The sequence below is a fragment of the Podarcis erhardii genome (genome assembly GCF_964252035.2).
Source record: "Podarcis erhardii genome assembly, chromosome: 3".
Classification (NCBI taxonomy): domain Eukaryota; kingdom Metazoa; phylum Chordata; class Lepidosauria; order Squamata; family Lacertidae; genus Podarcis; species Podarcis erhardii.
Genome location: NC_138507.1, coordinates 85,891,596 through 85,917,585, shown reverse-complemented (window position 1 = coordinate 85,917,585; position 25,990 = coordinate 85,891,596). Strand labels below are relative to the sequence as shown.

At 44.4% G+C, this 25,990-nt stretch overlaps 1 protein-coding gene across 1 annotated transcript; it reads left to right on the top strand.

Moving 5' to 3' along the window:
- The first annotated feature begins 3 nt into the window (after positions 1-3).
- CCDC167 (coiled-coil domain containing 167) lies at positions 4-25,929 on the top strand. The gene is made up of 4 exons (XM_081854241.1): positions 4-129; positions 16,048-16,142; positions 18,519-18,571; positions 25,138-25,929. Exons 1-4 carry the CDS (start codon positions 88-90, stop codon positions 25,239-25,241), a joined length of 294 nt encoding a protein of 97 aa, XP_081710367.1. The 5' UTR covers positions 4-87; the 3' UTR covers positions 25,242-25,929.
- The last annotated feature ends 61 nt before the right edge of the window (positions 25,930-25,990 follow it).

Sequence of the window (25,990 nt, the reverse complement as noted above, 5' to 3'; positions counted from 1 at the left end):
CCATCCAGCGCCTGACTCAGGAGGGAGGTGGAATAGGAGGAAAGCTGTGCGCATGTGCAGCTCACCTGTGCAACGTGGAGGGGGAAAATGCCTAAGAAGCCGGGAGAGCGCGTGGGCGTAGCTCAGGAGGTGAGGAGAGCGGCACGTTGCCCGGGCAACCAGGAGGAGAAGGGGGCTTTTTTGGGGGGGGGGAGCACCTTACTGAGGGCGTGGCAAGGATCCGTGAAGGATGGCAGATGGACGTGAATGGGGCGGGGCCGCGGGAGCGGGTTTTACAAATGGGTCAGCCTTGGGAGGGGGGAGATGCATATAGGATAGGAAGAGAAATTGGTGCTAGAATGGGGAGCGGTAGCGGCTAAGCGTGTTGCACTAACCTACCCCGTGGGGTTGTTGTGAGGATAAAATGGAAGAGGAGCACGCACACTGCCTTAAGGTCCTTGGACTCCTAAGTAAGGAGTGGAGAGGGATGTCTGCAGGAAATAATTGTGGATATATTAGATTGCTCTGAATAGTTGACCAAAGTACGTCTCTTCAACCAACCACACTGTTGTAAGCGCCTGTGAGCTCAGTGGTCAAGCTCTATAGGTAAAGGTAAAGGTACCCCTGCCCGTACGGGCCAGTCTTGACAGACTCTGGGGTTGTGTGCCCATCTCACTCAAGAGGCCAGGGGCCAGCGCTGTCCGGAGACACTTCCGGGTCACATGGCCAGCGTGACATCGCTGCTCTGGCGAGCCAGAGCCGCACACGGAAACGCCGTTTACCTTCCCGCCAGAGTGGTACCTATTTATCTACTTGCACCCGGAGGTGCTTTCGAACTGCTAGGTTGGCAGGCGCTGGGACCGAGCAGCGGGAGCGCACCCCACCGCAGGGATTCGAACCGCCAACCTTTCGATCGGCAAGTCCTAGGCGCTGAGGCTTTAACCCACAGCGCCACCTGCGTCCTGTGGTCAAGCTCTATGTTATGACTTAAAGCTGAAGAGACAACATCGAAATGTAATAAGTAAGCAAATAAGCAACGGACACAGATGGGTGTCTGTGCCAAACGCCTCTTTTAACTATGCTGTTGTACATTAGGTGTTGTATCTCTTATTCTTAGGACCTGACACATATCAGATAGGGTGACCAGCTGCAAGAAAGGGCAGAGCTCTTGCATCTTTGAATAGTTGTGTAAAAGGGGAGAAAGGAATTGGTGTAAGCTTGTCATGTCATGTCTTAGCCTTAGCTTGCCTTCCAGGGTTATTGTGATGATCAAATGCCACAATGGAACGTCTAGGCATCATTTTTTACCTGCAGTTGAAATTATTTATTTATTTATTTATTTATTTATTTATTTTCTTTAAGGACAAATCTCAAGGTGGTTTACAACACATCAAAACATCAAATAAAACAATCCAGAATAAAACGAATTTAAGCTTCAAGGAAAATATTCAGATCCTTCTCTAGGTGACATTTTGCTTTCCCCTGTCGCCACCCTGGCATCCAGAGATTTCCACATAGTCACAATTGGACACATGCCAGTTGCAAAACGCACCTGATGCCTGGCTAATTCTAACACTGGTTGGTATGGCTAGAGCTTGAAAAGGTGTAGTGAGAATGTGGCAGGCAGAAAGTTAATTGCTACGGCCTTTACAGCCTATTATACTAATTAGCATCCTAAATTGGTTACTTGTTACACTTTTATGTTGCCCTTCTGTAGAAGCCCAGGGTGATGTACATGGTTTTCTCACACCCTCGCCCATTTTATCCACATAAGAACTCTGTGAAGTAGGCTCAGCCAAGATCACACAATGACTTCCTGTTTAAGTGAGGATTTGAAACCAGATCTTCCCAGTCCTAGGCTGACAGTCTAATCACTGTACCAGTGTCTCAAGTGCAGGATCTTTAACACTTCTGCACCTTATTTATTCATTGGCATAGCACTTCATGCACCTGATGCAGTCCACATAAAATCTTAGCCTTTGCTGTTTTTGCTGCAAATAATTTGACTTCTGTTTTCTGGTTTTGGAACCTTAGTTCTAACATGCTGGAACTTTAATTCTGAATTACTGGCAAAAGGGGAGAATAATTTATTTTATAAACTCTTTCCCTCCCTCCCTCCCTCCCTCAACTGTTAGTGGGAGAAGAGTGAAGGAGAAACCTATAACTATCCTAACTCGCTATCAGTGTCCTTGTATAAAATTCACCTTCTTTGGGAAAGGTGGTGGTATTAGTTGGATGGTGCAACTGGAATACAGATCCCTAGCTTTTTCTAGCTGGCTTGGTACCATCTCTGAGGGTGTTTGCCATGCTAGCTGCCGTACATATCTGCTCCGCCTTTGCAGTTGGCCTTGGAGGTGTTATGATTTCACTTCTTACACATCCTTCCTATTCTGCTGTTTAGTCCCTTGGCTTTCTGTTCAATGTGCTTTCTGTGTAGTGAAATAATTTGGACAGAATAATGTGGAAAGTAGGTACTGCATATGACTGAGCCAAGGGTGGAGGAGAAATATTGAAATTTCCTAACATTTGTTGTGAAGAGCCATGGTCAATATCCGAATCAATGCTTGGGAGACAAGGCACCTTGGACTTTTCCCCAGTGTTACTAGGCATCACTGTTCCCCCCCCCCTCCTGCCGCCATGTTGCTTGGCTCAGTCACCATTCCCTCTCTTTCTTTCCTCTCTGCCCACCCCTTCCAACTCCAGCCTAAGAAGCCAGGATGAGAAATGACTTTTAGAATTTGTTGGTTCTGCCCTTTCAGTGTTTCCATCCCATCCCTTCCTTCCTTTTGCATAACGTACTCTCTCCAGAGTTGTTCACTGCTGTTGTTTCCCCATGTTGCAAAGTCTTCAACTCTGTCTCTGCAGTTATTTAGAGCTTATTAAAACTCCCCCTGTTCAGAGGCAATGATGTGTTGATTTAATCAAAAGTATCTGCTGATCTGAGCAGTGCAACAAAACGTTGGCAAATGGGAAATCCTGGGATATAGGACCTCAAGCTCCACTAATCTTAAGTGGCTCAGGCTGTTCTGCTGTACCTTCAGTGGCAAACACTTTCCTTCTTTGCATGGAAATCTGCCAGAGGGCCCTGCTGTGAGCTGAATTGCTTCCTTCTTCAATGCATATTCTGCTTGTATCACCCAGAAACAATGGTTAAAATCTGAGTTTAATTCTAGTGTCAATGTGCACAAACTGGCTGGTAGAGTGGACTCTATATAATAAACAATTTATTACATATCAAATACTGTTTGAAATATGGGCTCCTAATTGTCGCTCGGTCTAACTGCACAGAGCATGAATAGCCAAATCCCACTGAGTAGTCAGACACATAAACATGATAATGGTTCATGTCCACTATCTTCTAATGTGGCAGTATATACACAGAAGCCCCCAGTGGCACAATGGGCCACTGTGTCTGGCTGTAGGCAGGATTCCTGCATTGCAGGGAGTTGGACTAAATGACCTTTGGTATCCCTTCCAACTCTACAGTTCTATGGTATCTTAAATATCACAGCAATCCTGTGGTCCTTACAATCTTCACCTCTACCAACCGTGCACACTTGGTAGGTTGATGGCACTTGAGGTCAAGTGGCTATCAGTTTGGTAGTGAAATTGGGTCACACAAAAATAAGATAAATGATTTCTACATAGTTGGGGAACCCTCTGCATATGCAGAAAAATATAAGTTTGTAAATTAATGAAAATCTTAACAACAGCCTGTTAAGGACCTGTGAGCTTCCGATATGTACAAAATGTTGAGATGTCAGTTTGGAGGGTGGGGGAAAAGGGAGTATTAGCCTGCTGAAGCCCCCAAAAGCTGCTAATACACATATCCCCTTGGGGGGGGGAGGGACAAGGAACTCAAGAGGGTTGTCGTGATGCTGTAGACATTCCTGGAAGAAACGGATTATCTTGACCCATTGTAATCTGGGTCCAGACCCTGGTTTGGAACTAAATCTGCCTTGGTCACCCTGCTGCCCTTACTAGAGCTCTCATTGGCTTTTGGTACCATGGTATCCTCTTGAAATGGGCATTGGAGGCACTGTTCTGCATCTCATTCTCTTGGCATCTTTTATATTTCTAGTGCTCTGAGAAAGAGAGGAAAATCTTTCTCTGTCCATTTTCTGCACACCAGAATAAGAGGTATGCAGAGAAAGGTAATATGGATTTTTTCCCCCAGCAACAATTTATTCATAAAGGTATTCTCAGATAATTTAGAATAGCAGCATTCACCTGCTGTTTGAGGGCTTTAGCTCACTCTTTTAACACCAATAGATGGTGCATGTTTGCATTGACCCCAAAAAATCTAGATTGCACTAAGGTTTAGAGTTAACCTTTTCGTAACAGTTTAGGATTCAGAAGAGACACTGCACCTCATACTTGCAGATTAAAGGCGCATTGGGGTTAAAAATTACTGTGTTCTTAAAAGGCAGTCAAACAAAAATAAGTCTGTTGAAATAGGAAGTGACAGCATCATAAGTGAGTACTTAAAAATTAACGTGTATGGCCAGCCAAGAGCACCAGCCAGCAGGATTTTGAGGCTGCCGCATGTGGGCCATGTAAGCATTGTGACCAAAAATACATTATTGTATTAAGATTCACTAACAGGAACAGAGTGTGTAGTACTTTTCTGCTCTAGTTGGCTCTGGCTAGGGCTTCCTTGAAGACAGCACTCATTTCTGGGCGGATTGTTTCAATAAGAACAGACAACTGGAAGGTGGAGGGGGGATTCAGTACTTGAAATAGGACTCCTCCTCCTCCTTCTCCACTTGTCTTGGGGCAAAGACTTACCCTATTGTACTCTGGAGAGCACCATATTGCATACATTCCTCCAGCCTTTTTTTAAAAAAATAATATTAAGTTTTTACAAAAAGAAGTTTACAAAACAAAAAACAGACAAACAGACAAAAAACAACAACAAAAATTTAAAAGGAAAAATTAAAAATCACTCTTTCAAATGTCATACCCTTCATTAACTTATTTTCATGACTTCCTCACATCTCCCTTTTTTGTATTCCATTTACAAATTTGTTCAGCAAATTCATACCCTCTTATTTTGCCCATAATTATTTATCCTCACATATTATAATCTAATCTTATTGCTAGAACCACTTCGTTTCATTCCAACATCATTCACATTCGAAAATTTTGCAGTGTTTCTGTAAATAAATTTTAAATTTCTTCCAATCTTCTTCCACCAACTCTTCTCCTTTGTCTCAGATTCTGCCAGTCATTTCCGCCATCTCCATGTACTCCATTAGTTGCATCTGCCAGTCTTCCAGAGTGGGTACACCCTGTGTCTTCCAATGCTTTGCGATGAGAATTCTTGCTGCTGCTGTTGCGTACATAAAGAAAGTTCTATCCTTCTTTGGCACCAATTGGCCGACTATGCCCAGGAGAAAAGCCTCTAGTTTCTTAGGGAAAGTGTACTTAAGAACCTTTTTTAGTTCATTATATATCATCTCCCAGAAGGCCTTAATCCTTGGGCACATCCACCAAAGGTGAAAGAATGTACCTTCAACCTCTTTACATTTCCAACATTTATTGTCGGGCAAATGATAGATTTTTGCAAGCTTGACTGGGGTCATGTACCACCTATACATCCTTTGACTCCCTTTGCCCTCGCAACTGTCAGTCATGTCAAGAGACTGGTGATTGGTTGAGGTACGTTGGCATTATTCTTTGTGATCCAATGGCTCTCTTAATAGCCTTGATAGATGTTTACAGTAATGAAAATTCTACAAACCCCCAAGACAGCATGTTCCACTATCCTCAGCTGTGTTTTCAGTAGATCGTTTTTCCTTCCCTATTTAAGGAACCAGGCTAATTTAAATCTAGGCTGTTGCGAAAAAAGAACAATGGAGTAGCGCTGACAAGTGTTGCAGCCAGATTTTCAAATACTTCTTGAAATTTTGCAGGTGGCTCTTTCACTCCAGCACATCTCTCATCCCAGTAGCAGAAACAAAAGCTATTTTTATGAGGCAGCATGGTAGAATAGGAAAAGGATGTCTTACTCAGGGAGACAAAGGCTATGCACACACCATATATTTAAAGTACATCTCTCCTCCCCACCCCAAAAGAGAATCCTGGGAACCATAGTTTATCCTTCAGTTCCCAGCTGAGGGATATGTGCTTCAAAGGTATGGGGTCTCCATAATTAAATGAACTGCCCAAGCAGCTAGCCCTGATGGTCTCCTTATCAATACAGTGGAACCTTGGTTCTCGAACGGCTTAGTTGACAAACAAATCGCAACCCGAACACTGCAAACCCGGAAGTAAATGCTTTGGTTTGCAAGCTTTTTTCAGAAGCCGAATGTCCGATGCAGCTGTCGGCTATTGTTTTTCTGCTTTTTTTTTTTTTTTTTGTAAAATACACTGTTTTATTCCTCTGATAATTGCTTCACTGTTGCTCTTATAATATTGCTATATTGTTTATTATTTTTATTTTGTAGGTGATAGGTTGGAATGTTTTATAATGAAATTTTATCTTTTAATAAGTTTTGAGCCACCTTGCTAATATCGAAAGGCGGCTTACAAATACTGAAATAAATCTGCTTAGCAGGAAGATGATTCCATTTGTCTTTTTCTCACAAGCCACCCTCCCCCTTTTCGTTTGGCTCTGATCTGTTTAATGAGGGTCAGGAGGTGTAAAGCCTCATTATCTTACTCCATTGGATGTCAGTGTGTGTGTGTTATGTGGCCGAGTGCTAGGATCTTAATTAGGGAATTTACAAAGATAGAGGCCGGATGCCACTTCTTCAAAACTGCTTGCAGCCTTCCAGCAAGGAGGAATGGGTTTGATTAACTCATTACAAAATTGGTTTATTTTGTTAAAAATAAAAAGACCAGCAAATTCAGCCCAGATCAAAACGCCAACCTTCTGTTTTTAAGGCACCCGGAGACAGTATAAATAAATATCAGTAATAAGCATCTGTGTCTCTTTGGATTGACATCTATTTCCCAACCCCAAGCCTCTGTGTTTTGGGAAGTCTCCAGAGTTCCCTCAAGTGAATCCAAATTTCAGAAGAAGTGGGCATTATGCCTGATGGTGTACTTCCTACGAGGGGATGCCTCTGGCTTTGGCAATTTATGCAGATTGCTTGTCAAGTATGCAGGGGCTACCCATCCTCTCTTAAAGTGCATATTGTAGCATTGAACTGGGGAATGCAAGAGGGCATAAAACAGAGTTGATTATGGGGGCAATCCTTCTTGTTTTGGAGTGGTGTTTGATATCAAATATGTCTTAGGAAACTCTGGGTATGGTTCAACTAATGAATCCTATGAGCATAACAGGGCTCCCCCTTCCCCTGGCACCCCCAAAATTGGCTGTGGGGTGTCAGGAGAACATTCTGAATAGGGGAGGAGAGAGGGGTTATTCCACCAAGCCCTGTCAAATACTGTCCCATCAAAAGTCAAGGAAATAAACAATTATCTGACTTTTAGAAGACATCTGAAGGCAGCCTTGTTCTGGGAATTTTTTAATGTCTGATGTTGTGTTGGAAGCTGCTCAGATTGGCTGGGCGAACCCAGTCAGATGAGTGGCATACTAATTGATTGATTGATTGATTGATTGATAATTAGGCAAGCTGAAATGCTTATCCTGATGGTACAATCAACATACCATGCCATTGGATTCCTTCTTGTGTCCAAGCCTTTGTGGGATTATAAGAATTTTTAGATTAGCTGCACACTTTATATGGCAATTGCGTCTGCTGCAGATGTATTGGTGTTATCCCAGTATTTCTTGCTGTGAACATGTTGTGAATGTTATTTTATTTAATAGTAATTGATTTTTCTTAATCCCACCTTTTAGAAAGATTGCCTTTTGAATGACAAACATGCATCCTTAAACAGTGATGCATGTTTATTGGAAGCCTGTAGTCCAGTCAGGGCTCCTGAGCATGTTTTTTTAATGGGTATTACAATATAATATAAGTTTATTGTTTTAGCCAAAGGCCATGACAAACCCGCAGCAACGTTACCAATAAAACAATACACACCATTCATCCATAATATGAGCCAACACCCATGATGTAAGAGAGAGGTTTCCAAAGACATCCACAAACTCAAATCCAGCTTGATTTCAACCAATTTATAGCAATTTTATCTAATCCCCTTTCTCTTTTTTTATTTGTTATTGTTTTATTATTTTTGCAGGCAGGGCACAGGGTGTTACAAAGCTATTATTGTCACTCAGTGGAAACCAAACCACTTCTGCCAGGGTGTACCTGCTTGCTTGTGTGAACAAAGGTTTCAGAAAGAAATTTCTTGGGTCTGTATGGAAAGGCCCCATTGGGAAAGGGAGTAGCACAAAATCATCTGCATACATCATGATTGAGACATTTCTGTTCCTAATTACTGGAGAGGAGGAAGTTTCCATTGGCTAAATATAAAATAATTGGCTAATATAAAAGTTGAAAAAAGTGGTAGCCAGAATGCAACCTTGCTTTATTCGTGACAGTTTAAAAGCATGAGTCATACCACCATTTAAACCTACACTGACCCTCATTTATGTGTTGCTGCATAGTTCTTGGATCAATAGCAGAACTCTGCAATCAACGTTGGCAATTTGAAATTTCTCCCAATCTAATTCTGATAATAGAGTCGAATGTAGCAGAAAGACCTTTAAAGCCCTAAATGGCCTCGGTCCAGTATACCTGAAGGAGCGTCTCCACCCCCATCGTTTTGCCCGGACGCTGAGGTCCAGCACTGAGGGCCTTCTGGTGGTTCCCTTGCTGCGAGAAGCCAAGTTACAGGGAACCAGGCAGAGGGCCTTCTCGGTAGTGGCACCCGCCCTGTGGAACGCCCTCCCACCAGATGTCAAAGAGAAGAACAACTACCAGACTTTTAAAAGACTTCTGAAGGCAGCCCTGTTTAGGGAAGCTTTTAATGTTTAATAGACTATTGTATTTTAATATTCTGTTGAAAGCCACCCAGAGTGGCTGGGGAAGCCCAGCCAGATGGGAAGGGTATAACAGGGTATAAATAATAAATTATTATTATTATTATTATGATCAATAAAGGCCACATAAATATTCTTATTGTTCTTAGTATGTTTTCTAGATGACCTTTGGGTCCCTTCCAACTCTTAAGATTCTGTGATCCTTAGAATACAGTTCAGGGTAAAACACTGTGTCCTCCTCTGAACTCAGCTGGTTATTCAGGAGTAATGTTGTTACTTTGTAACCAGTCTGATAATTTTTGAAGGAGATACTGTGCATATAGCTTTGAGGAGATGTCTTACTGGCTGATAGTTTTGTGGATGATTCCTACTGTTAAAAGTGAATAATGAAGAAGAGACTGTAATGTGGTTGATAACATTTCCACCCTATTTGTTCAAATAAGTATACTGACCCTTAGAAATGTCTACAGGACTCCCATGAAGGATATATAAATTATGTCGGGATACAAATTCTAACAATTTCAGGCCCTGTGCCTTATATTTCTTGCCAAAGAATAATGAAGTCTAAGCCTAAAGATAGCAAGAGATCCTCTGCAGTAGCTCCAATTTGGGCATTAAAATCCCCACAAAGAAGTAAATGCTGTGAGGAATTTATGACTGATCTGTTTCAGCAGGGATGTTAAATCTGACCAAAGTTTGGTGGTCAGTGACAGACAATTAGTAGGGGGACTGTAGATGAAAAGAAAGATTCCTGATTCAGTTTTGATTTGTTTTGGCAAAATAGCATCATTTTGAATTCCAAAATCTGCTATCCAAACTTGCCCTGCTAAATCAAGCTATATAAAGGAACTTAAGCTCCCCACGTCATTGTCCCTTTTTAAATTTCTTAACAGCTGGCTGTCTAAAAGAGTTAAAACCCTGTAAGGGGGAGGGGGAGGGTTAAGTTCATGAGGCCAAGTCTCTTTCAAACCTATTACATCAAATTGCTGGGACATACAAATAATATCCTTCTCGGCCTTCTTATTTATCCCAACCCACAGGTACCAGGAAAGAGTGTTAAGACCTTTTCTGGATGTTTTCTAATCAGTTATGGCATCTTAAAGGAGAGCTAAAGGCATCATAGCTTGCTTTTCTATAATTACCCCTAGGCCTGGTCTTATCTTGAGCATTTGTTAATGGAGAATCCTTTTGATTTCTGGAAAATAGATTGCAAGCAGGGTAGGAACACAAGTTAGCATAGATTCAAAGAATTGCAGAGTTGGAAGGGACTCAGAGGGTCTTCTAGTCCAACTCCCCATTTAATGCAGGAATCTGTTTTCATCTCTCGCCCTGCTCCAAAATGGTGGTCATCTCCAATGCTTGGGAGAATCATCATGATGTCTACTTTCCATATTCTTCTCCTTTATTTCCCATTTAGGGACTACAGTCCTCCACTCTCTTACTTGGGAGACAGCCCTATGGAATGAATTCCTCTGAGTAGGTTTGCATAGGATAGTTTTGTTTGTGACCCATTCATTCTTTGGCTGAAGCTGCCAGGAAAAGAATATTGCAGGAAGAAGCATCTGTCGTGATCCCCTCCTTGCCCCTCCCGTTCCTCCACTCGTTTCTAGTCTGCCTTGTCTTTTCTAAGCATTCCTTACTTGGAGCAAATGCTTTCCATCTACGCCCAGGTTCAGGTGTTCAGCAGTTTCAAAGAGCACTGTGTGGAGAGCATCCTCTGGGGGATCTTGCAGAAGCCTTAATGTTTATCAAAGTCTGTGATTTTTGTAGAGATATGAGATCCTTGGGAAGTTCCATCCTCAGCAACCCTGAGAATAAATGGTAATTCTTGCCCAAATGCTCCGATCACTCCAACCCTCCCTGTCCATTTCTCTCTCTCCTGACTCTCCCACTGCCCCTTATCTACAGCAAGAGTATTACTACTGTAGTAAGAAATATGCCCCTGAATTGCCATGTATTCAGCGTTCAGTCTCATGCACCTCTAAAGTGTGTATTGGCCACTGCTGGGGTTGCATCTGGCCATATTCTTCTCTTCTGCACAAATATTCAGTTATGTCATCTGGACAACTATCAAAGCTTTAATGCTGAAAGGTGGGCTTTCCCTGAGCTAACTTGCTCACCTCAGAAATCTCAAAATCCAAAATGGATCTGAAGTGCAGGATAAAATTTGCAGTGGTGGTTCCCATTCTTCCTTTTTTTATCACAGCTCAAACAGTAAGGTGTTCTGTTTGCAGCCTCCATGGACTCTATAAGGCCTGTCATTAGAACAAGATCTGGGTGTTTGGAATTGGTAATGCGCTGGGATAAACTGAAGCTCAATTCTGACAAGATGGGGGATGCTGCTGATTGGTAGTATGACATATATGTTGTACTCTCTCTTAAAGATCTGGTTTGCGAGTGGATCATCTGCAAATTCTCCTAAGACAAAAAGATAGTTTACCCACAATTATTGACACTCTGGCAATGTCCTGTTTAGACTATTGTCATTCATTGTCCACAAGGCTACCCTTGAAGACCATTTGGAAACTGGAGGTTGTACAAAACAAATATGGTGGGTAGACTACCAATTTGGATCTTGTCAATCTTAAAACAGATGGATTGGTTTCTGGTCCATTTCCAGGACACATTATTGTGCAAGACCAAGATGCCTCAAGTAGAGTCTCTTGCCTTATGAACCCTCCTGAATATTAATATTCATCTCAGAGGGGCCTTCTTCGGGTCTTACTGCCATTTGAAGAGAAGTAGGTGGTGGCTTGTGCTATAGGGTCTTTTCTGTTGTAATACCTTATCTTTGGAATGCTCTCCCTATATAGAGACTTGCCTGACACTGCTTTTGCTTTCTTTTTAGCACTAGGCAAATGCATTTTAATTTACTCCAGCTTCTTAGTGTGCCTTAGTCTCAACTGATGGTTTTATCTGGTTCACAACCACCCGCTGTTCTGTTTTCATTGTCTTTTTGTTGAAAGGTGTTATTTTTATTGATGGATGTTGTTTTAAATGACTGAATGAAAACTCTTGTGTGAGGTTCGCCTAAAAGGCACTATAGAAATGCTGAAATAAAGAGAGGTGCTTAACCTGTTCTTCTGCTGCTTTGCCAGGAGAGAGAGAGACAGCTTTGCTAAGAGGTGGAAGCTGCATTTTGCTTCTGTGTGAACCGTTTGATTTTGGCCAAAGACGGATGCTTCTGCTCTCAAAATAGGCAAATGTGCAGAAGAGCGATTGAACACATTCAAGGAGGATAGATAGGTCAATTGAGATTATTAGCCATGTTGGCTTCATAGTTTCAGAGACTCTTTGGCACTCAGTACTAGTTGCTGATCGTATGGTTGGCGGTTCGAATTCCCGCGGCAGGGTGAGCTCCCTTCGTTCGGTCCCAGCTCCTGCCCACCTAGCAGTTCAAAAGCACGTCTAAGTACAAGTAGATAAATAGGTACCGCTTTATAGCGGGAAGGTAAACGGCGTTTCCGTGTGCGGCGCTGGTGCTGGCTCACCAGTGCAGCTTCGTCACGCTGGCCACGTGACCCGGAAGTGTCTTCGGACAGCGCTGGCTCCCGGCCTCTTAAGTGAGATGGGCGCACAACCCTAGAGTCGGACACGACTGGCCCGTACGGGCAGGGGTACCTTTACCTTTTACTAGTTGCTGGAAGGCAACAACAGGGAGGGAGCTACTACCCTCAAGGATGCTGACCTACATGGACCATTGGTTTGACCCTACAGGGCTTTTCTAATGTTATCTGGGCAGGTGTGGGGAACCTTTGGCCCTCCAGATATTGTCTAACTACAACTCCCATCAGCTCCAGCAAACATGGCCAGTCACCAGGAATGATGTGAGATGTAGTTCAGCAACCCCTGGCAAGCCAAAGGTTTCCCATACCTGTTTTGGGGGCTGTGTTTTTAAGGTGCTTTTGCTGTAGACAGACTAATACACTGCACTTCAATTTTTCAAAGTGCTTCACAAAGATAATGTCAATAATCCTTATAACACATATGAAAGGCAGGCAAATACTATTTTCCTCATACCAGTCTGCTTCTACTGCCATAAATTGGTCCCTTGCATCCCGATTCCTTCCTTCTTCCCTCTGCCTTGCCCGAGGCTGGTGCTGCTTGCTTTCCTTGAGCAGAGTGTGAGGATTGCTAATTAGCCCAGAATTGAGCCATAAAGTGGCTAATCAGGGGATCAGTAGAATTGATTTCCCAGTACAACTCTTCAAAGGGATGCCTTTCCCTCTTTTCCTGCCCTGGGATGAGCAACCAGTTGGTGCAGGACTGGGAAATGTCTCCCCATCCTCTGTATTGAGCACATCTCAGTGGGCTACTGGGAAGGACTGCTCCAGATGGGCACATGGCCTCTCTTAGCCAGGCTTCCTACTATTTGTGCGCAACACCATGCACACTGGAAAGGGGTATTGGGAAGGGAGCATGTACTGATTGACAAGCTAATGGGGAAACCATGTCAAGCATCAGTACAAGCTCTCCTTGCAATTCCCCTTTATGGGGAGGGGCCCATAGCTTGGAGAGCTGGCTTTGCATGCAGATCATCTCCTGTTCAATTCCTGGCAACTCCAATTTAAAACATGTCAGGTTTCAGGGCTGGGAAAGACCTCGTTGCTTGAGACCTGGGGGAGCAGCTGCCATTCTGAGTAGACAGCACTGGCTTAGATGGGCTCCATGGTTTGACAGCATGAAAAGTTGCTTCCTATGTTCCACAAAGAGCACATTGTTTCTGCCACATACTAATGGAATCTCTTTCCTGATGCTTTACCTGTAGGGTGGCAAAACAGATTTCCCCTGGGCTCAGAATGAGATGCTGGGGGAGAGGGGAATTCCCCAAGGCACTTTTCCCTTAAGGGGCCTCCTTTGTTCAGACCTCATTCTTCCCATACTCCTAAGTCCTTCATCACCTGTTCCCTTGCACTTCAGCTGCTCCCTCTCCCTCTCTTGTCTCTCCACTTTACTGGAAAATAAATTAGCAGGCTAATTAGATGACTATCTTAAGCAGCCAGCAGTTGCTTCCTGCCGCAACTCCAGCTGAATGCAAGATGATCACGGCAGTTAGAAGTATCCGCTTGGGACTTGGAATTGCCCAAGTTAATCTGCCTGCCTCACCTGGGGCAAGTCACTGGGCCACTTTCCATTTTCTGGAAGACATGGCTGCATTAAGATATAAATAGCCTCAAATGTGTCTTATTTCCTGGAGAAAATTCAAGGAGTTGTACATCTACATTCCAAAGGTTTGCTCCAGCTGCCTTTCCCCCCCTAAGTGTTGGCTATGAATGTTCATTTCCTCATCTTAAGCCAGTGGGTGTGATGTTAAATCTTAACATGGGAAGTAGCTCTTTAAGTAGCTCCTTCCTTGGAGGTTTTTAAGCAGAGGTTGGGTGGCCGTCTGTCATGGATGCTTTAGCTGAGATTCCTGCATTGCAGGGGGTTGGACTAGATGGCCCTCAGGGTCCCTTCCAACTCTACAATTCTATGATCTCCATGCATATATATATGTGTGTGTGTGTGTGATTGCTTCTGAAGTGCAACGAGAGTACTTATTTTGCTAAAAAGAGATGAATTGAGAAGCAGACATTTGTATCCCAATCTGTACTGGTGGCAAATGAATACTCTTGCCCTGATTCTGCTCTAGTCACACACAACTCATGGTCCATGGAAAAGAATGTTTATTTCTCATCTATGTCAAACTTCAGGCCAGCCTGGATGATCATCCCAATGCAGACCCAGATATGCACTGCCATCAGTTCTTGTTGTTGTTTAGTTGTTTAGTCGTGTCCGACTCTTTGTGACCCCATGGACCAGAGCAAGCCAGGCCCTGCTGTCTTCCACTGCCTCCCAGTGTTTGCTCAAACTCATTGGTAGCTATGAGAACACTGTCCAACCATCTCGTCCTCTGTCGTCCCCTTCTCCTTGTGCCCTTCATCTTTCCCAACATCAGGGTCTTTTCCAGGGAGTCTTCTCTTCTCATGAGGTGGCCAAAGAATTGGAGCCTCAGCGCCATCAGTTCTGTCTTTGTGCAAACCTGCTTCTTTATGCCTTGTTCCTCCTTGCTGGATTGGGATCTGTTCTTGCTAGACAAGGAATGGCGCCTTCTGTTTTTCTTACAGAACAATTATCAGTGTAATACAAAGCATCACATACTGTAACTTTTTTTTTAAGCAACAGATGACATTTTAATGCCAATCTCAGATTGAGTTTTATTGGGAATCGGGCATCTTAAGTGATATTTCTACCTTTTGCGAACCTATCCCTTGATACTGCAATTCTTGGAATATTTTGCTAAGGGGGGGCACCTTTAATATTTAGTATGAGAGCCACATGTTTCTTGCCCCTTTATGCCATATTGATCCTGGCACTGGAGACCCACCATAAAGCAAGCTTACCCTGCTGTTTGGGTATCCTCTGCCTAAGTGTCTCTCTGCCACATTTGTAAAAGGGGGATTTTGCGGTCCCTGTTACTGGAGAGTAACCTCATGTGCCAGTTAGTGTCTTTAAAGCCCTGATCGGCAACCAACTTCATTGCAGGCCCATTTGCAGGAAGGGATGCTGAGTAGAGGTTCACCACCAGATTGCTGGCTGAGGTTCCCTTCAGATCTAATATAACCTGTTTTAAAACAGCTGCACAGGTTGCCAGTTCATTTCCAGGCCCAATTCAAGGAGCTTACGTTATATTGGAAGCCCTGAACAACTCAGGCTCAAATACCGGAAAAGACAACTTCCTTCCCTACAGACCCTCTTGGCTGTCAAGATTGGCAGAGGGTGTCTGCTTGGCACCCTCAGAAGCTCACTGTGGGTGGGTGTGGCGGCCCAGGAGAGGGCATTCTCTGCAGCAGCCCCTAAGTTGGGGAATTTTCTCTTCCCACAAAGGTGTGTCCCACAAAGCACCTTCAAAATACAGCTTTTGGTGAATGCTGAAGGTGAACCTCTTTGCCCTGCTTTTGACACTTGAGATGTGTGTTTTTAAGGGGTGAGTAGCAACCAAGAGGCGCTGCCTGTTGCTTTAACAGCCCAAGAATACAATGTGCAGCTGTCTCTCCTGCTTCTTTCTGTTGGAGGGTGGGACAACTGAAACATTTTTCAAGTCTCCAGTCAAACCCAAGGTGGGCATTTTGAGCCGTTGATGAAGAGTCTAGTCATACATTCTTGGTGTTGTTTTATGTGTGTTTCAGATAGATACCCTGGAGGAGAAGCTGTCCCAGTGCAGAGAGAACTTGGAAGAGTTGGATTTTAAGCTACGGAGAGAAGAACTGACTCCTGAGGGAAGGTACTAGTGGGAATTCCAAGAGCTCATTCATGCATCATGGAACTGCAAGTGTCTGTTGCTCATGCAAACCACTGGTGGGCGAAGTTTGCTGATTGCAAACAGCTCTGGACAGAGCAGAGATTTAATGAGATCCCCCCAGCTACAGTTTGCTCTGAAAAAAAGACAATTTTGAACAAACTGAAGCCTGCCCTTTGCTGCTTTTTGTTTGTGGTGTAGCCTGTGAGGGTGCACTCTGAGCCTCAATATGCTCTTAATTTATTAGCTTTCCTTGATAAATTCTTTTTGGACCACCCAGAGAATCTTGGGCGAGAAGGAGGGGGATGGCAGCAAACAAGAGGAGGGACTGGCTAGTTTGGATGCTTATGAACAAATTGCTAAGAAGTTGGCGCCATTTATTTCTGATCCTCAAAGCCCCCAATGCAATTTTGCCAGCCTTTTGTCTTCTACAGTAGCCATTCAACAGCTGCTTTAGAATTGGCTAGATTTCTCCCCACCCTGGCTAGTGTCCCTCTTTCTTCCTCCTTTGACGTACTTCTAAGAGTCCTTCTCTGCATGCCCTTCCCAACATGAACACATTCTGTGCTCTTCCCTTAACTCGCTCTGCAGTCTACTTTGGCTCTATTTACACCCTGTCTTGTGCTTTACTCTCTGAGGGAAACAAACCCTATTAGGCCCCCTGCCTTCCCCAACTACACCACAGGGCTTGCTCGGAACCAGCAGCCAATTTGCTGGCGTCTCTTTATTTCTAGCCACACAGTGGCTGCTGCATGTCTTCTCCGCTGTTATTGGAACCGTACTGTTGCTGCAGGTGCTACTTTCAGGCAATTTGTTTTGTTCTTGTGCTTTAAACTATGGATTAATTAATCATGTTGTGCAGCTAACAATGCAAAGCTGTAGATTTGTTCCCCTTCTTAGAAGATGTGCTGTGGAAAAGCAGTGCAGCTGTTCAGTAAGGGCTTCTACTAGATTCAGGCAAGATGACCTAATGTAGGGAAACAGATGCGCTTATGTCCCTTGAACATTAAACCACATGCAAGACTCTGCAATTTTCTGCTCAGAAGTGGCAGATTGGAAACTTCATCTGGGATGAAGCAGTCAGGATTTCTGACTGAGATGAGTAGACTTGGAAAGAAAGGGCAATAATATTTCCTCGAGAGGGATCCTCCTCTTAGGGTGTATTTATTTTCTAATGAGGAAATGTGTGTATTTAAGCACTCTTTTGGGAGGCAACCAGGAGTTGCATGCTGTTGAGTAGCTGGAATGGCATGGAAGCAAGTGGGGAGGCTAAATTCTGCACCCAGTGCAGAAATGCAGCTCTCTGTCCCTCCTCTGCCAACAGTCAACAGGCTAGTTACTTTTGTGGGGTTATTTACAAAACGCTGATTTAAGCTCCCCCCGTTTGTTAGAGCCCTGTGGAAGGGAGCTGACTTGAGGATAACTCACAGGCAGCAGATAAGGTAAACCAGTATCTGCACTATACTGTAGATCAGTGTTTCTCAACCTTGGGTCCCCAGCTGTTGTTGGACTACAACTCCCATCATCCCTAGCTAGCAGAACCAGTGGTATCTATTCTAGGGCAGATCTCTTTGTGATTTGTCACGGATTGGCAAGGGCTTCCGCCGCTCAACGATTCAACAGTAGCAAAACCTAAAAAGCTTTCCCACTGGAATTTGATTGCTGAAAAACAACAATTGGAGAACAGTCAGCAAGAAGGATTTATGAGCTTCCTTCTTTTACTGATCACAAATTCCTGATCTGACCAGGTGCTTAATACCTAGCGTAAACCTGCCTGTCTAAGTGGCACGTAAAGGTTCTAGCAGAAATAAAGTAGATCCCACAAGCCTGAAGTCTGCCTGCCCCAGAAGATACTTGAGACCTGCAGATGGGGGGAGTCACATGATGGAAGTCCCTGCATGTAAAACAAACAAAGCAGGCTAGGCTAGAGCCCTCCTCCCTGCCATGTCAGTTTTTGCATGGAGAGCCAGTGTGGTGTAATGGTTAATAGTGCTGGACTATGACCTGGGAGAGCAGGGTTTGAATCCCCAGTCAGCCCTCAACTCATTGGGTGACCCTGGGCCAGTCACCATCTCTTAGCCTAACCTATCTCACAGGGTTCTTGTGAGGATGAACTGGGGGGGGGGGATGGACTATGCATACCACCTTGAGTTCCTTGGAAGAAAAGGTGGTATGTAAATGTAATAAAAATATCATATGACTGGTGCCCACCTGTAGTGATACAGTCCAGACACAGTTTGTGATAACTACAGAGGACTTATAGTCTAGGTGCCAGAGTACCCTCTCAGCCAGCCGTGGGAAAGATTTTATTTCACTGCACAACTTTCAGAATATCTAATAATCATTCTCACATATTTGCAGAAAGTCACTGGAAAGAGAGAGAAATCTGCTAGCAACCAAAGCTGAAAATTATGGTAAGGAATGAGTAACTTTAGAAACTGCTTTCCCCCAAAGACATACCATTAATTCACAGGCTCACGAGAGGGAGGAGCTGTGAAACTAAAGTAATACATTCAACTGCCCATACGCTCATGGAAAACTGTTTTTTAATGTGGAGATCATAAATGCCTTCTGAAACAGAGTTCAAGCACTCCTTGCCAGAATTTATGTATTAGAATTCTGCAGTAAACCCCCTAATTTTTACAAGAATATACATTTCCACTTAAACAGTGTAAATTAAGGATGTTGACTATTTCAGCTTGAAAAGGTAAAATGAGAGCAGAAAAGCAATGGGGAAATAAAAACAGGGCATGTGGATCATAAAACAGGTTGCGTTTGTGGGGTTGAAGTGGAGAATGGCTGCAGATAAATGATGTTTGCTTGCCTAGGGTTACCTAGGAAATGCATGGCTGAGGTTAGATTTGAAGCAGGTACTTCCTGTCTCCCAGCTCAGACACTCCCAACCTACTACACTGCTCCAGGGGAAAAGTTACTCTAAACTCTAAAACATCTCTAAACATCTAAAATGCATTTAGCCTCTTTTCCAAGGTGATTTCGATTTTTAGAATTTGCTGAACATATCACACACAAATACACTTAAAAATCTGCATCATTCAAACAGAGAATTTCCCTGAAATGGAGCCTTATAAAGCCAAGGTTATTAATTAACCCTCAGAGTAAGAGTAAGGCCAAATCCTACACATCCTGAAAGAAATCCTGCTTTTTACTAATAGGAATGCAAAACAATTTGTCAGATCGCGACATTTCTCTTGTTCATTGAGAGAGCCGATAGCTTCGTTAACCATTTTGCTGGCTTGGCTGATATATGATGTAATTCTTCAGGCCTTGATTTGTTTGGTGTACAAAAGAGGAAGCAATTTTGCAATTGCTAGACTTCCAAGTTCTGGGTGCCCCCTGGTGAGAAAATAAAGGTTGCTTGCACTCCCATTAAATACGTTCTGCATCAAATGCAGAGTAGCCTCTTGATAAGAAGATGGCCCTTAAGGAGTCGCTTTTGTGGGGTCTCTGAAGAAGGGTGGGAATGTACATGCACCAGAAATAATGGGGGGGGGACAGGGGGGAAGAGTTTGGATAAAGCTTTTGGTCAAGGAGGCTCTGGCCATTTAGCAGTAGTGACTGTTCATTTCAGACTGTGGTTGTAAACCCTGCCTCATGTAGGCCCATGGTCCAGCATCTTGGGGCAAAAAGGAAATGGCATGGATAGCTGCAAGGAAAGGCAAGGGCAGTCTAATTGTGAGAAACAAAGATTGCCATCCCCACTTTAAAGCCCTGGCACCAAGGAATATGGTTATTGGTTGCTGGAGAAAGGAACCAAAGTATCTTCCTTCCCTTATTTGCCCCCACAGCAGGAAATCTCAATTCCCTGAACACCCAGTCCTTAGTATTCCATGACTGCATTTCCTCAAGTAGAGCATACATCGTACTTGAAATTGCTGCATGTATAATATCATGGCGACAGCAAGTGGCTATTGGCCATATCAGCACCGGGGCTGAGTGACATACTTCCTATAGTCAAAACAAAACAAATTCCTTCCAGTAGCACCTTAAAGACCAACTAAGTCAGTTCTTGGTATGAGCTTTCGTGTGCATGCACACTTCTTCAGATACACTTCTTCAGATACACTTCTGAAGAAGTGTGCATGCACACGAAAGCTCATACCAAGAACTGACTTAGTTGGTCTTTAAGGTGCTACTGGAAGGAATTTGTTTTGTTTATACTTCCTATAGTTTTTTTTTCAATGTGATTTTTAAAAATGTCTAGCTTCCTGGCTAGAGATGGAGGGTTTCTGACTGTACTTCTAGGGCCTTTTAAAATACAAGAAAGCAAAACCCTAGTATGGCAACCTCCTTCGCACTTCTGCTACGCCATGTTGCAAACTTTGTTCTTAGTTGTCTCAAAGAAAGGGTGCAAGAGAGGGAGCCCTCCTTGCAGCAAGACTACTGCTTCCCTTCCATAGTCTGTGATACTATGGCTGAGAGCTACTTCAAAGCTCACTCTCTCTGCTTGTGGTCAGGAAAGCCCCTGATAATTGCTTCATTAGCCCACTATCTATCTTTCGCTCTTTAGGTTGTGCTGCCACCTGCTGGCTTGTTGTAAATCTCATTTGCTCCAGAGATCTCGCCCACCCTCTGGATTTGAAAATAACCTCAGGACCAGGTCTATCAGAAAGCCACTTCACACATTGCACTGCACAAAGTTGTACATCTAAAGGTTGAAATTGGCATGCGTGCGCATGGTAGCATGCAAGTAAACTATTTTAGGGAGCTGTACTTGGCTGCAGTTATTCCCTTTTTATATTTTAATGGAAACCTTAAACAGGTGAAATGGGTCCCTGGTGTTAGAAAGGACGCAATGAGATCAAGTGGCCCAGCTTCCAGGACCAAGTTGTTCCACTATTATCCATGATAGATTCCTGAGAGACTCTTAGAAAAACTCAGAGGAAAGGCATTTCACCACCTCCCTGCCACAGAACACAACTGGAAAATTCCTCCCAATGTCTGATCTAAAATATTTCTCTGCCTTCCTGATGTAGTTGATCCTGTTTGTAAATAGCCAGCATGCACGGTCGGTCAGTGAAGGGAGCAGTGCCCCATAAGAGCACCATAGATGCAGTGAGAACTAGCCTCCAGTCAAGGGCTGAAGACCTTTCCGCCCCATTTTAATGCAATGGGCTCATCTCAGTTAAAGCTGTCTCCCTGGGGAGCTAGCAAATACAAAGGGACATCCGCCTGAGCTGTCGTATTAACACCTGAAACTTCCCATTAAAATTATACTCCTCTGGCAGTCGCACGCCGAGCTGCGCTCTGACCTCTGCCGCCACTGCAGTCAGCGACAATGATTCTGTTGTCAAATAAGCAGTCGCTATGGTCTAACCTCTCACAGAAATTACAAAAGCACCGAAATTGCCTCTGAAGAGGCTTGATTGCTGTGTAGCAGCCCAAGGTTGGTGTAGCAAGGCAGCTGCGGCACAGCTATTGAGTAGGCTCTCAATTAAACTGGAGCTAGCTTTCTTTATGTTACAACTCACACCCCACCTTTCCTCCAAGGAATTTAGGGCAGAATACCTCATCCTCACAACCACCCCACGAGGCAGTGCTAGGCTGAGATTTCCTACATTGCCTGGACCCTCAGGTCTAGGAATGGCTGAGATGGGAACAGTTGCATAGAAGCTGGCAAGCAACATAAATTCCCCTGGAACCCTCCGCCTTCTTTAGCCAAACAGCTGGGGCCACAGATGGGCAAAGCCAGAGACAAAACTGGGAGAAGCAATGAATGCAACTCCTGCCATTGCACAGTAGGCTACATTCTAGCCACACAAAATTCACACCACACACATCGCCATCCAGGCAGTAAGGCAGCTCAAAACAGCTTTCCAGCTAAGATACTGGAGCAGTGAGAGGCATTCTGACTAGAGCCACATTGAGAGGGTTGCATCCAGCCCCTCGGACCGCAGTTTCTCATCCCATAATTCAAACTAGTCATATAGTTAGGCAGAGAGGCACTTTCCTGCCTCGACTAGTAATTCCTTTTGAAGCAGCAGGTTTCCACTGGCTCAATACTTTCAATGACACAGAGGTGGATTGAAGTAAAATGTTTGTACGTGTCAGTAAAGCCAGCTCATATGTCGCCATGTAATTGTTTTAGGACTACATAGCAAGCATTTTGAGTTACACAGAGCTCTTCTGCAAGCAGGTTTATGAAAACTAGGCTTAAAACTCAAGGCTTCATAAGAACCTTAAGCAGGACTCTAAAAAGATTTGTGGACCTCCTTTAATATAATAATAATAATAATAATAATAATAATAATAATAATAATAATAATTTATTATTTATACCCCGCCCATCTGGCTGGGCCTCCCCAGCCACTCTGGGCGGCTTCCATAGAAACCAAAAATACAGTAAAATATCACACGTTAAAAACTTCCCTGAACAGGGCTGCCTTAAGATGTCTTCTGAATGTCAGGTAGTTGTTTATCGCTTTGACATCTGCTGGAAGGGCGTTCCACAGGGCGGGCGCCACTACCGAGAAGACCCTCTGCCTGGTTCCCTGTAGCTTTGATTCTCGCAATGAGGGAACCGCCAGAAGGCCCTCGGCGCTGGACCTCAGCGTCCGGGCAGAATGATGGGGGTGGAGACGCTCCTTCAGGTATACTGGACCGAGGCCGTTTAGGGCTTTAAAAGGTCAGCACCAACACTTTGAATTGTGCTCGGAAACGTACTGGGAGCCAATGTAGGTCTTTCAAGACCGGTGTTATATGGTCTCGGCGGCCGCCCCCAGTCACCAGTCTAGCTGCCGCATTCTGGATTAGTTGTAGTTTCCGAGTCACCTTCAAAGGTAGCCCCACGTAGAGTGCATTGCAGTAGTCCAAGCGGGAGATAACCAGAGCATGCACCACTCTGGCGAGACAGTCTGCGGGCAGGTAGGGTCTCAGCCTGCGTACCAGATGGAGCTGGTAAACAGCTGCCCTGGACACAGATTTGACCTGTACCTCCATGGACAGCTGTGAGTCCAAAATGACTCCCAGGCTGCGCACCTGGTCCTTCAGGGGCACAGTTACCCCATTCAGGACCAGGGAATCCTCCATACCTGCCCGCCTCCTGTCCCCCAAAAACAGTACTTCTGTCTTGTCAGGATTCAACCTCAATCTGTTAGCTGCCATCCATCCTCCAATCGCCTCCAGACACTCACACAGGACCTTCACCACCTTCACTGGTTCTGATTTAAAAGAGAGGTAGAGGTGGGTATCATCCGCATACTGATGAGCACCCAGCCCAAACCTCCTGATGATCTCTCCCAGCAGCTGCATGTAAATGTTGAAAAGCATGGGGGAGAGGACAGAACCCTGACGCACCCCACAAGTGAGAGCCCAGGGGTCTGAACACTCATCCCCCACCACCACCACTTTCTGAACACGGCCCAGGAGGAAGGAGCGGAACCACTGTATGACAGTGGCCCCAGCTCGCAGCCCCTCAAGACGGTCCAGAAGGATGTTATGGTTGATGGTATCAAACGCCGCTGAGAGATCCAGCAGAACTAGGAAACAGCTCTCACCTTTGTCCCTAGCCCGCTGGAGATCATTAACCAGTGCGACCAAGGCAGTTTCAGTCCCATGATGAGGCCTGAATCCTGACTGGAAGGGATCCAAATGGTCCGCTTCTTCCAGGCGTGCCTGGAGTTGTTCGGCAACCGCTCGCTCAATCACCTTGCCCAAGAATGGAAGATTTGAGACTGGGCGATAGTTGGCCATCGTGGCCGCATCTAAAGATGGTTTTTTAAGAAGCAGTTTAATAACCACCTCTTTCAACGGGTCTGGGAAGGCTCTCTCACGGAGGGAAGCATTCACCACCCCACAAAGCCCATCGCCCAGTCCTTCCTGGCTAGCTTTTATAAGCCAGGATGGGCAAGGATCCAGGAGACAGGTGGTTGGTTTCACGCGTCCAAGCAGCCTGTCCACATCCTCAGAGGTAACAGATTGGAATTGATCCCACTCAACTTGACTAGACAGAACTCTAGCACTCTCCCGCCCCGGCCCTGCTCCCATGGTGGAGTCTACTTCTTCCCGAATCTGAGCGATTTTATCTGCAAAAAACTTTGCAAAATCATTGCAGGAGAACATGTGGCCCATACTGGGCCCTGAAGGACCTTGAGTAGGAATATAAAGATTTGTGAATATCCTTTAAGCTCCTTATCCTACCTCCTAAGCAGCTGGACTAAGAAAAAGCTACATTTCAACCATCTGGGATCTGAATTCAGTGAGCATGCTGCTGAGACATAACTTTTATTCTCACAAACCAAAGCAATCCCGCCATCATAATTCCTTTTGCAGTCATTCTATGGGTTAAATGAGAGCACCACATTTTGTGGTTGTGCAAGAACTGCTTTCCTTTTTCTGCTCTCCAGTTATCCGTAACAGGATTAAGCTGAAGCCACAGGCTGATTGCAAAAGTCAGGTTGATGCAGCGGGTTGAGGGCTATTTTATGCACCTTGAGTTTCCCCCTCTAAAAGAGAGATTATTTTATTCTACCTTTGTAAAATTTACGAAAACTTCAGGCAGAGAGATAAAATGAAAGCTCAGACAGTGCTTTATAACAAGGCGTCTAGACTCTGCCATGCCCCTCATCCAGGCTTGTTCTTCTTCTATGTCAGGCTCTGTAATACACTGCTTCTGTTTGTAAGAGTTATCCACCTGCAGGTAAGGCACGCAGCTGAGAGAGGGAGAGCGCATCTACTTATAATGGAGAAACACAACCACATTCTAAAAAAAATAAAAATGTTTAAGGCAATAGCTTAAAGAACATTAGAAGGCTTAAACACTGCCAGTTCCACAGTAGAGGCACTAAAAGAAATGGAACAGGCCTGTCTTAGATGAGCAGCTGTCTGGGAGAGGTCTAAAATCCAGTTTTTATCAGGCTCACTAATATGACGAGACACTGGAGCAAGAAAACTTGATTTCCCCCAAACAGAGGTTGTGGGTGATTTTGAGACGAAAGTAGCACCTGTGTTTTTCTCTTTTCAGAGAAAGAATTGAAAGCACTTCGCCATGAAAACCGCAAGAATGCAGCCCTCTCAGTGGCCCTCGTGCTGCTGCTTGTCGTTATTTACACTTGCTGGACGATGTAGCAGATTCTGCCGAGATCCCCTTATGACGTGACTGTGATAACCTCTTCTTTCCCTCACCAGACTGTCTCGAGGGCGTGATTGGCTTTCCAAGTCAGTGCTCTCTAGACACCTCCAAATCATAATGGCCTCGACAGTCCCTGCTGTTGAAGTATGAGGAAAATTTTGGAGAAGAGGTTGAAGTATGGTTGGAGCTGTCCCGTTATTCTGTGGTGAATAATCAGTAATGCTACCATTTCCTGTTCTTAAGAAGCCACCTGTGTGTAATCGGTCCCTCAGATTGTTTCAGTAGCTCAAGCATTTTGAAAATGAAACTTTTGCCACTGCAAAGCTTTTCTCCCATTCCCCCCATTCAATAAACACCAAGCCTCTCCCTCTTGTCCTATTTCCATGGTCCTCAACGCCTTCCTTTCCCACTGAGCAGCATAGGTGGAGCATCTGGGAATAGTACAGGGCAGAAGAATTTCCTGGGGTTGGCAAAGGGCAAATAAACTAATTCCACAATTTGAATAAATACCATCCTCCCGCTTGGAAAAGGATCTATCTTCTGTCTCTTTGCTGTGACTAGGAAATAATTGCACCAAGAGTGAAGGCTGTGTTGGTTTATATGTTTATAATAATGGGACTCGTGGAATGGCCCATCTTCCACTGATCAAAATGAGCTTGATAATAAATCTTGATAATGTCTGTATGGTGGTGGGCACACGTTGCCAGGCAGAGCTGAAAAGAGCTACAGTCTCATGGAAGCCAAC